This window comes from Phoenix dactylifera, unplaced genomic scaffold, assembly GCF_009389715.1.
Source record: "Phoenix dactylifera cultivar Barhee BC4 unplaced genomic scaffold, palm_55x_up_171113_PBpolish2nd_filt_p 000778F, whole genome shotgun sequence".
Lineage (NCBI taxonomy): Eukaryota > Viridiplantae > Streptophyta > Magnoliopsida > Arecales > Arecaceae > Phoenix > Phoenix dactylifera.
In genome coordinates this window covers 81,196-97,992 of record NW_024068148.1, presented here as the reverse complement: position 1 = coordinate 97,992, position 16,797 = coordinate 81,196, and the positions used below count along the sequence as shown (strand labels likewise).

Below are 16,797 nucleotides of genomic sequence, written 5' to 3'. Positions count from 1 at the left end.
TATTATCTTATGGATAGATAAAGCTGCAAATACTGAATGTTACATCAGAATAAGAAAACAGGCTGAATAGCTAGTAGTTTGGTGACATCTTGTGTCTTCTTTATTCTATTTGCTCTGCAGTCTGTTCCAGTAATTGGTAATGCTGAAGCTAATAGTCTAAACTAAATATGCATGCTAGAGGAAGTACACTTTTCATTCACTTTGGCATCTTTGTTTGTTTCCATATCACAATCAAGTCCTGAACAAAAATATTGGAGACATAGTGTAGCTTCTGAATGCAAAGTTATTTCTATATATATGTGTTGTGTCGATAGTGAGCAGAACTTTTTTTTTGTTATTATCGAAATTACAGGAATAAGCAGTTTGCTGTGGTAGAAAACCCCGGCTTTTGGGATTGGACATTCACTCTGAAGATGAAAATGACAATGTGTTGGCACAGATCAACCGTGATTGGCGGGGTCTTGGTTTGGAGGTTCTCTCATTTCTTTTACTAGATACCATTATCATACGAAGGAAAGCTTATTTTGTTGAAACTTTTAAGTTTAAAAGTTCTTGTGGAATCTCCTTGTTCTAGGGTGCGTGTGGAGGGAGGGATGAAGGATTTTAGTAAAGGTGATCTAGGATTATGGCTACATACTAATAGGATGAACATGATTTTAGACAAGAAACATAGAAACAATCTCTCCGTGTGGAGGTAAGGCTGCATACATCTGACCCTCCCCTGACCTCACAATGGCAGGAGTCTCGTGCACTAGAAAACCCATTTGAAATTATTCTCATCTTGTATAATGTGTCAAGGATAGGTTGTTTTATTCACATTTTAATAGAGATATATTTTAAAATACATGATCCACCATTATTAGTAGACTACAAGTGGTAGTTGATACTCGCTAGCTTTAACATTGATTGCAGTAATAATTTTTAAAAAAACTATAGCTAGAGAACACTGTTGAGTTTCTGACAGGATGGGATCCATAAAAAGGGAAGTTGCTGCTCTTTGTCTGGAAATTTTAAGCACGTAACCTTAGTTTAGTGCAGAAATACTGGTGTATTGAATAAACACTTGCAAGTTGCAACCCTCCCTTTTTGTGTGTAGACTAAATGATATCCTCTTCTTGCTACATATGGCTGTGTTAACAGATATCAATTTTTAAAATGTATAAATTTGCATCCTTCTGTTTTATCAATTTTTACAGCTGAACCTTCAAATTCATTTTGACAAACTTTTTTCTGGACCTGTGGACATGCAAACTCTTGTTACTTATGCATTTTAGGGAAATCTGCCACACATTTTAGAACCTTTACGATAAGTCTGGTGGTAGCAAGTTGCAAGATTTATGGTCAAATTCCAGCATGCATAGGCTACAATCTTGGAAGCATGGATAAGGGATATGGATGTAACAAGATAAGGATATGCCAATACGGAAAATGTTACCAAAACATGATTTGATAGGGCTAGGATACAACAACAAATAAATATATTTTTTTAATTCTATATGCTAAAACAACCAAAAAGTATGATTTGTTTATCGTGAAACACCGTGATCAACATTCAATATAACAGATGCTAAGATAGTTCGCGAAATGAAAATAAATAATTAGCAGCTTAATAAAGATAAATATAGCAAACATACGTAAATTGGTAGATGTAAATGCTGCAAATATTCTAAATTCTAGAAGTATAAATGCAGCAACGAAGCAATATAATTAAAATAAATATAGCAGACATGAAATGAATGCAGCAACATAAAGAAAATGCAGTTTCATGAACAAACAATATGCAGAAGATTTTACATAATCTCCAGAAAGAATGGTATCATGACACAATTCATCATGTGATATGCATGATGAAAAATCCTCACATCCTAAGCAAAAGAAAAGGGTCTCTAGTCCTGCTAGAGACAAATGAAATGAAATAAGAAAAACTAAAAAGAAAAAAGGTTTGAAGGAAGAATAAAGAAGGGAAAAGGAGGAAAGAAGAAGTTAAAAAGGAAATAACCTATTGGTGTTGGATGTCATTGCTGTCTTGTGTGTGGTCCTCTACCGGGACAGGTAGTGGAACACTGGTAGCGGCGCTAAAAAACTGGGATGGCCTGTTCCTATGGTATTTAAAACCTTGTATTTAATCAATATAAAGTATGTAATTACTATTATTACTTTTTTTGCTGTGTCATGATTGGTTTCGACTAACTAAAATCTGAATCTGTTGTGATTTTTCAATTGGTTTATCACATTGGATCATAATCAGGTTATCTGGTCAAAAAATCTTCATATTGAAATTAGGTCAGAACCCATTCCATTGACAGGCTTAACTATGTCAAGAACGATCAAAACTGCCAAAGAATTCCAGTCATTAGTTTGTGCAAATAAGTATTGAAATTTTGCTACATCAGGTTTGTTGAATGACAGAATGTTCCATAAAAGATCAAGTAAACCAGCCAGGTGAATAAACATATTTACAACATTTAATAATACAACTATTTTTTAAGAGACAAGCACATATCTTCTTTCTTAAGTAGCATACTTATTTTATAAGTTTCTTCCATTATGAGAGTTCTTTTAAGCCATTACACTGATATCAAGAATAAACTTGATTGACTCAAGCAACTCTACATGCAAATTTATATGGCACCAACTGATCAAGATAATCATCTATACCTTCCCCATTCTTGAACTCACCCCAGTCCAATATATCTCTCATGTCGACGACTTCCATCATGTTGTCTGAGTTTGTTTATGCAAAACAGTTGTTGCCCATAGTAACTTACATAGTTGCCTTAGAAATTGCCAACTTCATCTTCTAGGGATATTTATGCTAGAATTTTCTACTATTGTTTTGTTCACCTATTTAAGTGTATATTTGCAAGGGCTTCTCGCCCAAAATAACAAATGCACATGATTTATTGTTGTGCATATGCATGAGCCATATGAAGTGGCTGAACTTTTCAATCCACTAGAATCTTTCTTGTGTGCAAAAAGTTGGGCCAAGATTTGAGCTGCTGGTTCTGCAAAGAGCTGTTGAACAGGCTAGAGTAACAATGATTTTAGATTGAAGACTAGGTGTCCTCACCCAAGTATGAACATGTAAATTTTGGGAGTGCAGTTGTAGAGCCACTGAATTCTGAGCATTTCAGAACTTCTTTAGTCAGAACTTCTTTAGTTTCATGCCAATTATGGTTAGTATTAGATGAGGAATAATATGTAATTTTCACAAATGCTGTTAGCATTTGCTCATACTTATTGCATGTCCGTGCTATCAATCTGGATGATAATGCTTTACGTATTACAATTTGCATCATTGTTCTCCGCAAAACAATACCATATATATTCTACAGGTACACGAGAAAGAATGTGAATCACAAGCCCATTGAACTCATGCAAACATGCATGGGTCCCCAAATAATAAATTAAATGAGACAAAAAGGGAAAAAAAACTGAGTCTATTTTATTTACTCTGCAGCTCTTCACTGATGCTGGTCAGTATGTGATTCGATTTGGAAATGCTGATTCAAGTTCTGGCCTGGCTTCAGTGGTAGGTGCCACTAATTATTGTCAAGTTATATAATTTTGATGAAATTTGGTTGACATATGTTGTTTTAATCTATGCTTTTTACTTTTTTAGATCCCAGAATTAAAAGTTGCTCGTCCACTCTCTCTCTCTGAAAGAGCTGTAGCTGTTGCTCTTGCTGTTTCTCTGGACAGTGACTATTTCTCCAGGCGTGGTGGCTGGTAAAATTACTATTATTGAACCTTCCTTTTGATTTCTGAACTTTCTGTGGTGAGGGAACATTGATTACTGAACGTGTTTCAAATCTTGCTTTAAAACTCATTTTCGTTGACCTAAAATTTTTCCTTATACTTCTTGCTCTTCTAATTTAGACTAGGTGTACTAAAAATATGAGATAAGTTTACATCATTTTCCACTTCAATCTTGTAACAGAACAGTCTATTTAACATGCACACAGAGAAATGAAAGATGTTAAGAGAATGTATTGGAAAATTTAGTAAGAGAGAACAAAGATTATGTAAATGGATAAGAGGCAGCACCTAGTAGATTGGTTTGGATCCATAATGTGCAAGTAACTGCTAGATTAGGGCTTAGTGGGATCATTTCTTAGATTTTTCTGTACAGGGTGGAAGGGGAATAAATAAATCTGAGTAGAAGTTGCAAAGAGCCTGTTCTGATCAGGGATTTGACTCCTTGCAGATTGCACTGCTAAGCATGGATAAAACATACAAAATAGTTGGAATAATATCTTACTGGTTTTAGACAAGGTTCACAAACTTGATACCATGTAGCATATAGGTCTGGTACCGGGTTTGGTATGTATGATATGGTACCATATGGTTACCAACACTTATTAGTATGCAGAAGTGTGTCAGCACAGCACCAATTTGCTTTTTTATTTTTTATTTTTTTTGTTGTATGGTTATTATAAAGTTTAGGGATCTTGAAAATGAGATTTTAAGGTTGTTTTAATGTTAATTTATTTCATATTGGTCTCGGAGACCATATGATTGTTTGATAGATGCAATTATAATAATAAAATAACAAATGCATAGTTTTTTGCTTGAAAATATAAATATTAAATAGTTTTGAATTACAAAATAGATAGAGATGTCTAGTCCTTATGAAATACTTTTGCCGCTTGTAGATGTTGGGATCTCGTCAAGGTTTTGAAAAAGTGTAGGCGAGAGACGAGCCGCAAGGGAACTACCTAATGCTTAGGTGTGAGATGGGCGCTTAGAGTTCAAGGCGATTGCATGAATTAAAAATTACAAAAATATGAGTAGATTCAATGGAAATTTAGAAGATATTTTCATACATCAGTAACCAAATTTAAAAGTAGAAAATATCCAAAACAATTAACATTATGATGAACTACTATATGATATGATATCATGAAAACTTAAAAAAATTGATACAGTAATGCAGAAAGCATTAAAAGCATGAAGACAACAGCATGTTAGGCTAATAGATAAACTAATCAGATTATAAACTATAGCGATTTGTTTCCAATCTTTCTTCTTTTCGTTTTTTTTTTCTTTTTTTTCTTTTTGGTGCATTAGATGTTAAATTTCGAAGAAGAAGAAGAAAAGGAACGAGAGAAAGTTGAGATGGTTTAGATATTTATATGAGCTAATGGGTCAAAGTGCAGGTCAAGAACTAATACCCAACCAAAGCTATTCAATCTACTAGAAACCCGACAGGCGCTCGGCAACAAGGACAACAACAAGAAGACATATTTCCCGACTTCTAGCGAAGTCCTAGAATGCCAGCCACCACTATTCATCTTTCATCTTCCCATCTTCCCATCCAGGAATTCATTCACTGCTATTCATCTTTATCCTTCCGATCTTGGAATGTTGGTCACCACTTCCAGTAGTATCTCTATTTGAAAGGGAAAGTTGGGATGGCCTCTGATATTTAGATAAGCTAATGGGTCGGATAGCAGGTCAAGAATTAATACCCAACTAAAGCTACTTAACCTGCTAAAAACCCTCCTAAGAAGAGTTCATATTATAAAATAGTGGATCTCATTCATATTTAGGGCTAAAATGCAACATATCATGAAATTACATCAAAAATAAAATTTTGGTATGATTTCCCCTTATTTTACCATTTCTCGATCTATTTTAGGCATGAAAAGGGGGAAAAAAAAGGAGAAGAATGAAGAGGAGAGAGGGGATTATACCTATCTTGACTTGGATTGGGATTTAAAATGACAAATCCTTGATTTTCTTCATCGTCCCGTCCTTCCTTAACATTCTTAGCAGAAAATAGAATACCTTCTCTGCCCTTTTTACACTAGAATTGACACGAACTGAGTCGTACCACCCAGTTCTGCTTTGTTTGGACTGGTTCAAATCGATTTGAGCTAAGTCCCAAATCTAACAGAGTAAAGCGGTTTTGCACTAGTTTGATTTGGTACTTCTCGAACCCGGTGGCTCGGGTTGGTTTTGCAAACCTTTGTTTTCCTCACCGTCCTGTCCTCCACATTCTTAGCAAAAAATAGAGGAGAAAGACGTCGAGATACCTTCTCTGCCTTTTTTACAGTAGAACTGGCACGAACCGAGTCATACCACCCTGTTATGCTTAGTTTGGACTGGTTCAAACCGATTTGAGCTAAGTCCCAAATCTAACAAAGTAAACCCATTCGGTTCTGCACTAGTTTGATTTGGTACTTTGATGAAGACATGAAGAAAGCTATGAGAAATGCAGCAAGGAAAGCAAGAAGAACCAAAACAAAGAATGCCAAGCAAATGTATTACTTGGATGGCGACTTGCAAGGACCCAACATAATTGGGTTTGAGCCCACTTTGAAAGGAGGCGTACAAGGCACAAAGGACTAGCAAGGAGGCGTAGCACATGGGGAGGAGCATGGTATGTGGCTTCCTAAATCTTAGGAGCAATCAACCATTTGAATTTAAATTCAAAGGCATGTGGATGAGCTGGATTTGACTTGGTCATCCCTTGAAAGAAGGCGTGCACAAGAGGGGGAGTATGGCGTGTGACATCTCAAACTCTAGGGAGAGCATTCAGCAAATGGAATTCTGAATAAGGCATGCGCGTGAGCTTGGGATTTGACTTGGTCATCCCCTGAAATTAGGAGCATCTTTAGGCTTAGATTTGATTGTTTGAATTTTAAATTTAAAGCTTGATTTATCTTATGTTTGAAGAGGTGGTTGAGGTCCTTAGGGAGTCCTATAAATAAGCTTCTCATGTAATTTAAAAGAATCTTTTTTGAATGAATGGAAAATTCTGGGCATTAGCTCTAAACCGACCCATGGAAATAGGCACTAGCTTGAGCTAGTCCTATCTTCAAATCCCACCGCCATTCTTTGATTTTTGGTGCTGCCCCGAGGTGGTCCATTAATCCCATCCATCCGTCACGCCCTCAAGCCCCAACTAGCCATCCTACCGTGGACATTCGTCTGACACTTTGGTAAATTCTAGCCACCCAACACGCCATCAACACATCACCCAACATCCATTGTTTGAGGGCTTCCATCATATTTCCCGAACCTGGTGGTTCGGGTTGGTTTTGCAAACCTTCGTTTTAGGTTAGTGATTAGTGAGCAACAGTCTTTTTAATGTAGATCAAGCATTGCTAACAAGTAGGGCTTCTATAGTTTTTATCATGATCAATTCTATTTTTATCTTGTGAATGGTGTTTTTTTATATTTATTTATTAAAATATCATTTTCCTTTGGATCATTAAATATCCTTGTGAAGTTGCTTGCTGTTGCATCTTTCTGTACCCAAACAACATGCAGACATAAAGATTGATATTGCCGCAATAGTCTAATTTTATCAGTCCACTTAAAAAGATAAAAATGGATAAAGATAATAGCATATCCAAGGTTGCATTGTAGCAACTCATCAAATCATCCACATAAAATGTATGTTTGACTGATACTCTTATTATTTCCTCTTTCAGGGGGCTCCCTGTCATAATTGCTGGCGAGTAAAACATCCAAAGACCAGCTGCCACTGCTCTTTTCTGAAGAATTATGTCACGAAGTATCATTTGGTTTCACCTCTGCTTTGGCCCTTTATTGAAAAGCTGTAGCATCTCGCATGTTTGCATCAATCAACCTTCAGTTAAATAAATTTTCTTATCTCACCATTTTGGTGGTTTAATGTGCTCCAAAAAGTGGAGAATTCCTGTATAGCAATTAACTTTGACAAATTACAGATAAAATGGATTGAGAAGATGGTACTAAAAGAGAGGTTAAAAATATAAATGCATTTCTTGTTCTTCTCGGCATTATTTTGTGTGCCATCTTTTTGATTTAAAATGTCACTCGGTTACCACAACAGCGATGTTGCAATGAAAGGAGGCAGCTTACTCTGCTGATGGCTGGGTTAGGGTCCTAGCTTAATTCAAGGTAACTACTTAAGCCAGTCAAGGAGATGCTTTACTTGATCTTGCATTGCTCTAAAGGCCCTCGAGGTATGACAGACAGTGATGCAGTGAAAAAGATAAGGAGAGAGAAGGATGTTGTTGATAAAAAGAGAGAACATAGATAGTATGGTAAGTTGTTCTCATCAAATTTCATGGTCAGCTTCTATGAACTTGTGTAGTGTCTCCTATTCTATATAGACTATAGATTGAATTCGCTTTGATACCATTTGTAATAATTCAGGATCTTATCAAAAAATATTCTGTATAAATACTCTAGGTCTCTTCGGCGAATAATTGATGTGGACTAAATACACAGCCATACGGATCCTCGTAAGATTATCTTATTCTAATTATTATACTAGGACTAGGTTTTATAACATTTTTGACCTAAAGTGCGTTATATAAAGCTTTATCCCTTTCTATCTATCAGTTGCCACGTTCCTGTCTTTCTATCACATCGATTCTCTCACCTAAAACCTCACTCTCTTGCCTCAGGCCGTCAAGATTCCTCTAACCCTTGACTCTCCTCCTCACACCCTCACTTCTCCATTACCCCAGCATCCTCACCTCCTGTAACCCCATTCTCTCTCTATTTCCTCTTCCTTCTTATCTTAAACCTTTTCACCGATGAATTCTGCGCTCCATCACATGTATTGCATAAAGAAAGTCCATCACATTTTCTTATTCATGATAAATGGGAGTGGCAATTCTTGTTGTTTTGTGTTTTTGTTTCTCTACAAATTGGTGAATTAACACATGAAGTTAGATGTTGAAGATAGCATCCGCCAAAAACTGTTGATATTCCTTGCTTTTATTCACTCTTTTTTCTTGAAAATAATAAATCTTTGCTTTCTAAACTCTAGGTTTTATGAACAATTGCAAGGAATATGACGGTCTAATTATACAGGTTGTTCAGGCTTGTTTATTTTGCTTCCTGGTATTTTGGTACCAGAAAAAAGAAAAGGAATGTCAAACAGGTCCAAATTGTTTTTTTTCATCCTTGTAGATATGCCAATTAAGATAACCTTTAAATTTTGTACAAAATACTTAATGGAATAGTATATACTGCTCTGCGCTCATGTTTGCTTTTCCTCTAATTAGTTATAAAATAGAAGCTGCAGAAATAAAATTGAGGAGCTTATTGGAACTTTAAAATAAGAAAAGGGTTAGCGGTTGATGCTGGCAGAGACATGCAAGAGCACATCAAGTTAAAGTAATATTGAGAACACAAATCAGCTATTTCATATTTTTTTTAATATAGAATGCCCGATCCAATTGCGAACCTGATCCTACCCAATCCAGTCCCAATCTGAGCCTGAACATTTCAAAGTACGGTCCAAGCCAAACTTGTCCCAGACCCGCTCCCCATGACACGTTGGATCTAAAATCCTTTTTTGTGGACCAACACATGGATCCAAAATTTGTTTTGTGGACCCAACACATCAGCCAGTTGATCTAGGTCCAAAATCAAGACCCAAATATGATACTGGATCAGGACGGGGTAAGCATGCCCAGTCCAACCCAACCTATTTAAAACTCTTCAAAACCCTGTAACCATGACGGTCATAGATCAGTTAGGCAGTGTTTTTACATTGACTCGATACCAAATTCAAACATTTTCATTTTGAAGACATTTACAATCCTTCAAAGAAACATGAAGAGCTCGCAAAGAATGCATTCCGGGACACAGCTATGAACAGAAGACTGCAACTCAAAACTGCTTGAAATGAAAAACTGTAGGCACTAGGCAGCAATAATCCAAAAACGACAGCACTTACCTGCTCGTGTAAATTCTAGTGTCATAAACGCACTTTGGGCCCCATGTTACACAGTTTGCACCAATGTTGATACAACAGTGCAGTTTTCAACTATATTATATACAGAAGGGAAGAATCTCTGGTTTTTTTTGCTCATCTCATTTTTATCACAGAGTAGAGACTTTGATAGGAGTGTTCCATCGCATACGCCCATTCCATAACTGTCAGAACTTCCAATATGTCCAAAGCTAAAAACCCTGAGAAGCTGTAGGGAAAATATCACCTACCTGCAGCTTGATTCTTGAATGATGAAAATATAAGGCATTTGATGCAACATGAAAAGCTTTAATATCCTAACAAATAAATTCCCAACTTGTACTCACCTACAAGAATACATGAATGGTATAATGTACTCCTTATGCTATAGCTGCACTTGTAGCAGCTTTTGCAGTCAAAATAACCCGGAAAAAATTAAAATAAAACTATGCAGTCAAGAGGCACGTCAAGCATGGCATAATGGAGAATATACCCTTGCCTGCCTTCTGATTTTTAAAATCCTAATCAATAAATATAGTTGGTCCTCATGGAGCTTGCCACGAGAAGCATCTTCTTATATAATGTACATAAAAGCACAGTAAATAACCATCTAATGCCAAAGCTAAATCTTCCCCCTCCCCTTCTGTCCGATAAGGTTGACCCCACGCATACATGCAATAAAAATGTGATATAAGAAAAGTATATGATTGTGACATAAAGAATGTAATCCCTTCAAAGAAAAAGAGTAATTCCATAATAAGCTATACATGATGACTTGAGGTTTCAAGTAAGGCACCTGGAGGACAGTTGGAAAAGGCATTTTTTCAGACAGAACAACTCCATGAACAAAGCTAAAATTGACTGAAAGAATAACTTAGATAATTCTATAATATTATCTATTGTACACCCCTCCCCCCCCCCTTCCTTCCAGGAGCCGGCTACATTAAATGTCAAAATGGGTGTACGGCAGTCTCTCAGTAGCTAGCATACAGAATCATAGAATCAAATTTAACTTTCAAGGTTGGGATGAATAAAATACACATCTCCTAGCAGAAGTAGTTATGCCAAGTATTCATTTTGGGTTAAATAATCTGCTCCATGGAAGAGGGAACATCATTTCTTAATCAATACTAGAGCATCAAACAGATGAAGAAGTAATATTGTTGCCTATATAGGGGTGAAAGTGGATCGAACAATATCCGTCCGGATATGTTTTCGTATCCAAAACTATCAGGATATAGATAGAAATTTGAGCATCCGACTAATATTCGTATCCATATCCATATCTGTTAAAGAAAAATGGAAATGGAAATGGATATGGATAGACAACTATCCAATCCATATCCGAATATCCGATTCCATTTGTAACCCTATTTAATTTTATATAGCACTCATGAACTTTTAAGAAAAATAAATGACCACATTAATATGCTATTAACTTGATTTATCATCCATTTAATAATATCTTTTTGTGGTCATAAAGTTTAATTATCCGATTTATATCCTTATTATATTCATACTTTCGGTATCTGATTTGAATTTGTATCCATTTAAAACAAATATGGATATAACTTTTTTGCATTCGACTAATATCTGTATCTGTATCTGTATACGCCAAATAAAACAAATATAGATATGAATATACTGATATCCGATCCATATCCGGTCGATTTCAGCCCTATGCCTGTATGACAAAATAAATTCTATATAGCTAAAGAGGAAAGATAGATTACATCAAAAGCGCCTCTTCTGCCGAGGATACCCTGTATTTTGCAATCCCATTCCTGGATCTTTCCTTCTTAACTGTTTAAGAAGGCAAATCCACAAATTAGAACCATATATGCATCGAAAAGAGAAACTAATTGGGCTTCCAACACTACCTGCTGTTGTTGAGCCTGAGCTGCCGCACCCTTTGCATAGGAATATTACCGGGATTTACACCACCCATGCCAGCTTGGGATGCAATATTAAAAGCTGCCATAGCTGCACCTGGCATCCTTTGCATTCCAACCATAGGCATTGGTCGAGGAACTTGCCTAGGAGCCACCACAGATGCAGCTGCTACACTCCTAGGAACAGCATTTCCCGATGACACCTGAAACCAGGAAATGTATGGCCTCAATTTTATAGCTTGCAAGAGTGCTTGGTGAGAGACAGGTGCAAATTAAAGTGCTTCCAGTTATTTAACTGAAAAGTAAAAAAAAAAAACAAAATTACAAATCAAGCAATGAAATGCAAAATTGTCTGCAGCTGGTAGAAGTGTCCACATCAATACAGGAATAAACGTGGTGTTCAGATAATTATACAACTCTTGCAAAATCAGTTGCTAGGACACACATCCATGCTTACTATTTATGCGCTATTGCCAATTACCTGTTTAGTCTGTTGAGTAACATCAAGAACAATAAAGATTCAATAAAATCAACTGCACAAATAGGTCAGAGCAACCAAAAACTAACACCAGAATATGCTACTATTAAAGAGATTTTTTACACAAAAGAAGTTCAATTCCTAGAGAACCATCCTAAATTCATGAACCAGTCAAGTAAACAGCTGACACTTTAAGCATGCATACAAGTTCAATGTATGTAGCACATCCTGCTGAATAAGCTATTAGTACAAAGATGGAGAATTGTAGAAACATCTCTAGCCATAACAAATATAAACTCTCCTCTTTTGGTATTTCTCTGGCAGAATTTTTTTTCTTAGATTGGTTAGGAAAAGCACATAGAAAAGGAGAGGCACTTTCTTGATTTCAGCCATGACTAGAGTTTGAATATACCATTCAATATCAGAAGATACACACTAGTTTTTGGACTTAAAACTTATGAAACACTCATCTTGGGAGGTCAAACACATCAATATCTTATGAAGTCAGAACCTTTTAGTGGTAGATTCCACCTGTTAGGCCTAGTGATGTTATTAGGATATTCATTAAGAATACAAGACCAAGTGCCAAACTTCTTGAAGATGTATCCTACTATCTGTTTTCTGTATCATCTGCATCCTTAACAAAAGTAACATTAACATTCCTTTGCAATTTGGTATTGAGTTTGGTATTGGCTTAAGATGACATGGTACTTGTGTTCCAATGATGTTTATCAGCATCCACAAGGCACATTTGTAAGGATGTAGCATATTATATGCTAATATGAGTCAGGTATTATGTTTGATGATGAAATGAAGACATTTTCAAGCCACTGTCTAAAGATTCAGTAAACATTTTAGAACTTTGACTTATTTTTTTATGATGTCTTTTAATACATGCATTTTTTCGACTATTTCCTGCAGGGTAACATAGTACAGCAATTTATGGATGAACCATACAATTGTAATATATTTTAAACCTTATTTTGAACATAGTTACAACTTAAAATAAGAATTTCTGACATGGTTTGAGATTCAAGTTCTCCCATAATACCGGTTGAGAAGGTTGCATGCTGGTTGTTCTTGCAAAATCTGTAGTGGTGTCAAACTGGACGTGCAGGGTAATTCACAGCTTTCTCTCCTGGATGGATGGCACCAGTGCACTGAGTATCAATGCCATATATACATGGTTAAATACTTAAATTATAATTATTATGGAGAAGCATGTCTTATTTACCTCATAATCCATTAAACAACACTATGTTATCATGTAATTGACAGCATAGCTACACTAGTTGAAATAGTCCGATACTAGCTGAAAGCTAGTTTATGTGGATATGAATGAAAAAATAACTACTTGCGTCCTGGCAGAGGATCCATCCGAAAGAACCTGGAAAAAAGGAAAATATTAAGGCCAATACCATTCAGAGTAGGCATGAAATTAAATACCTTTGCTCATTCAACAAAGAACAAACAAAACCATTGTCTCAAATATATCGGACAAGAAATTCCAAACATCTCTTACATAATACACAAACCATGATTTACAAAGATTAAAGTATCTTTATAATAACTCAAACTCAAATGTAGAAATTCTACCTACTCACTGAAGCAAAAATATAGAATTATTCTATCAATCTTCCAGCCGCCCCAAGGCTGCAGAACTCAGATTAAGGTAAGTTCCAGTGTGTGTTCTTTTAACAATTTCTCCATACCTCTTCCACATGACATTCCATATGGTTTATCAGAGCTGGGCTATTGGATCTACATTCTTTTAGCAAAATATACAAGTTCATGCATTCTGTTTCCTTTCAGAACGCGGGCAAAATAATTGATCGATATAAGAAGCTCAGTATAGATAGTATTAACATCTTTCAAGACAAAAGGATATAAGTGATATGAAATGATTTGCTTTACAAGCATATTATGACAATTGCATGACCTAACACATGGTAATGAGCATCTGCATTCTGCTTGTAACTGGTTTGACTCTACTTGGTTGATCAATTTGAAGACACCAATCTGTTGTGTTTGTTGCTTAAGTGTTGTATTAGGCCAAGAGTTCAAGACATGGTGCAGCAGATTAGACACCAATTTCAAAGAAAAGACTTGGACACAGAGAAAATAAAAGGCAGGATCCACATAGGCAATCAAATTGTTTAATAAGACCGTACTTGAAAGGTTAATATGTCATTAATCAGTTTTGAGATTTATCCTTGGGACTGAAATAGCTTATAAAACTCCCCAACGGCGTAGGCATAATCTTCAGCATTGACAACCTCCAATATTAGCTTTGGGCTAGTCAAATATTAAAAAAAAGGCACATGCCAAAAATAATTAATAGAATTTTTCCACGAACCAGTCAGCCCAAATGTGGTAATCAAGTTCACATGGAAAAAAGAAATTCAGACCTAGAAAGGACCATGCTTGTGTGTTCATGTAAACAAGCTACAATGAAGCACCTAGAATGAAGAGTGAAGACTATTGCAGAATGTAATGTCAACAAGAGTGAAATTAAAAACATACCTCTAAGCCACACTAGGAAGTTACAACAGATTCCTTAAGGAATTACCAAACGGATTTAAGAGTTCATGGTGTTTCCCTAAACCTCTGTATGATAGAACCATCAATTATTTGAGTATTTTTGCTCCTTCAATCAGTCAATGTGTATATCTGAAAATTCTTCACAGCTTTTGTCCAGTTGCCATGGAAATATTCTACCACATTATCACAATTAATATTGTAAATTTCCTTCTAACATAAGAAAATCGATGCCTCCCCAATTGAGTACCAGTAGGTTTGCTGCAGTCAAGATTCCCAGGTTCTTAAAATACAACATACTTTCATCTTTGTGCAAAGAAAGATGAGGTTGTGAGTAAATTCCAGGGATACAGGCCTTGAAAAAGTACTCCCAACAACTCATTTGATAATAATTCAGAGAGAGACTGCTTAAAACTTCTACTGGTCCATGTGCAAGTTTTCACCTTTCACACTGTCTCAACAAGGCCCTCAAAACCACAAATTTCACCCTTTTGTCCTCGCCAAGTAGTCTTCTCAATGCTACCTGCACTAAATTAAGGATTGTTATGGAACTCCTCTTACCTAGGCTCTCTATCATAATCTAAAACAAACAATTAGCAATAAAGGAAGCAAAAGAGAGACTTTGCCCACAGTATAACACTTTTCCTATCATTAACCTAAAGCTAGAATTTACATTAGACCTTAGATGAAAACCTTAACAATATACAAGCTGCACAAACTAAGAATTTGTCTTAGCCTTATAAATGAAAACTTGAAATGAGATTTATTCCTTTCAGTAAAATGATCCTCTAATAAACCAGCCTCCATTCCGTGTTGCTAAAATTTTAAAATTGACTGGGTAACTAGTTCAAGGACTAGTGAGATAAGGTTTAAGTTCTCATAGCAAGATATATTAATTGCTATTTACAATAAACAGTACAGAAAGTTCCAAGTTGGCTTGATCATGAGAACTCAGCATCTAGCAGTTACTAGGATATATAAGTTTAAGGTTTCCGAGTAGCAAGTTAAAAACAATTATGCATTTAAAAAACAAGATGGAAGGTGTAGCATGTAACAAACATGAAGGCTGCCTTTCTAGAGCTGATGTAACTGTTAGTAACTGAATCTGATATAATATTAGGACTTCATGCTGGAATCTTAATATATTCATCACTTCAAAGTTCAAATAATACAAGAAAAATAGGTCAAACATTTTATGCCTCCTTGCAGAAAATGTTCCTTAATATGTCCAGAATGCAGATTCACACTCCTCAAATCCTGATAATATTCAAACATATTTATGTTGCTACGAGAACAGCAGGCTGATGAAGTTAAATGATATAAAATCATAGTAAACATAATTCCCACTATGTGGATTTTGTTTAATCAAGTATTGACACCTACATTCCTATCCCCCTTCATGGCTAGCTTCTGCACCTAAGGAGTCAACCATGGCAGACGAACAAAAAAAGGGAATCAATAAAATAGTCATTGACTACTACAATAAAAGCAGATAAGAAATTTAATATAAGAAGTATAGAAGTTTGATCATTACTCATGCTCCAAAGCTTGTGCTGCAGTTATACGCTTTCGAGGATCATATCTACCAAGGAAGAAATGCGAAAGTTGATAAATGATGGAAACATGTACTTGCTCTATCAGTATCATTTATAAATTGGAACAGGATGCATAAAGCAATCTAACATTAATGTGAAAAGTTGGAAACTAGGAATGTTGTATCACCCCGACTTGCCTAGTTCAAGGGTGTACCGAGCTGTAGTAGGGTTAGACTAGTATGGTTCAATCTCTTGGTTTCGAGAAATCTAGCGAAACAAGGGAGAGGGAGGAGAGAAAAAAAGAGAGGGAGGGAGGGAGAGGGAGAGGGAGAGGGAGAGGGAGGGAGGGAGAGGGAGAGATGCCGGGAGAGGGGGCTTGAAAGCCCTCCTCTCCTCCTCAGGTTCTCCACAGGGGCTGCATGGGGCACCCCTGTTTTGAAACGAAAGAGGGGCTCTACCCTTTTTTTGTATTTTTTTAGTTTTTAGTGCTTCACTTAAAAATCACAAAAAAATTCGGGCAAAGCCCCTGTTTCTTTTCAAAACAGAGGCGGCACCATGGGGAGAATTTGAGGAGATGAAGGCTTTCGAGCCCCCTCTCCCTCCCTCTCCCAACATCCCTCCCTCCCTCCCTCCCTCTCTTTTTTCTTCTCT

General features: G+C 36.2%; 1 protein-coding gene and 1 long non-coding RNA gene across 2 annotated transcripts in view; one reads left to right on the top strand and one right to left on the bottom strand.

The window, feature by feature from the left end:
• The first annotated feature begins 350 nt into the window (after positions 1 to 350).
• Positions 351 to 7,775, top strand: LOC120107157. Its single transcript, XR_005509083.1, has 4 exons — positions 351 to 472; positions 3,461 to 3,532; positions 3,623 to 3,729; positions 7,443 to 7,775. It is a non-coding gene; the product is annotated as an uncharacterized LOC120107157 (long non-coding RNA).
• Positions 7,776 to 9,942: 2,167 nt separating this feature from the next.
• The window catches only part of LOC120107158 (cyclin-dependent kinase E-1-like), a 38,905-nt gene continuing 32,050 nt past the window's right edge, over positions 9,943 to 16,797 (bottom strand). Inside the window, 9 exon segments of the mRNA XM_039120334.1 lie at positions 9,943 to 9,967; positions 11,437 to 11,506; positions 11,584 to 11,618; positions 11,621 to 11,798; positions 13,125 to 13,175; positions 13,177 to 13,217; positions 13,220 to 13,233; positions 13,428 to 13,460; positions 16,146 to 16,193. Of these exon segments, the coding sequence (XP_038976262.1) occupies positions 11,438 to 11,506; positions 11,584 to 11,618; positions 11,621 to 11,798; positions 13,125 to 13,175; positions 13,177 to 13,217; positions 13,220 to 13,233; positions 13,428 to 13,460; positions 16,146 to 16,193 (469 nt within the window). The 3' untranslated portion in view covers positions 9,943 to 9,967; position 11,437.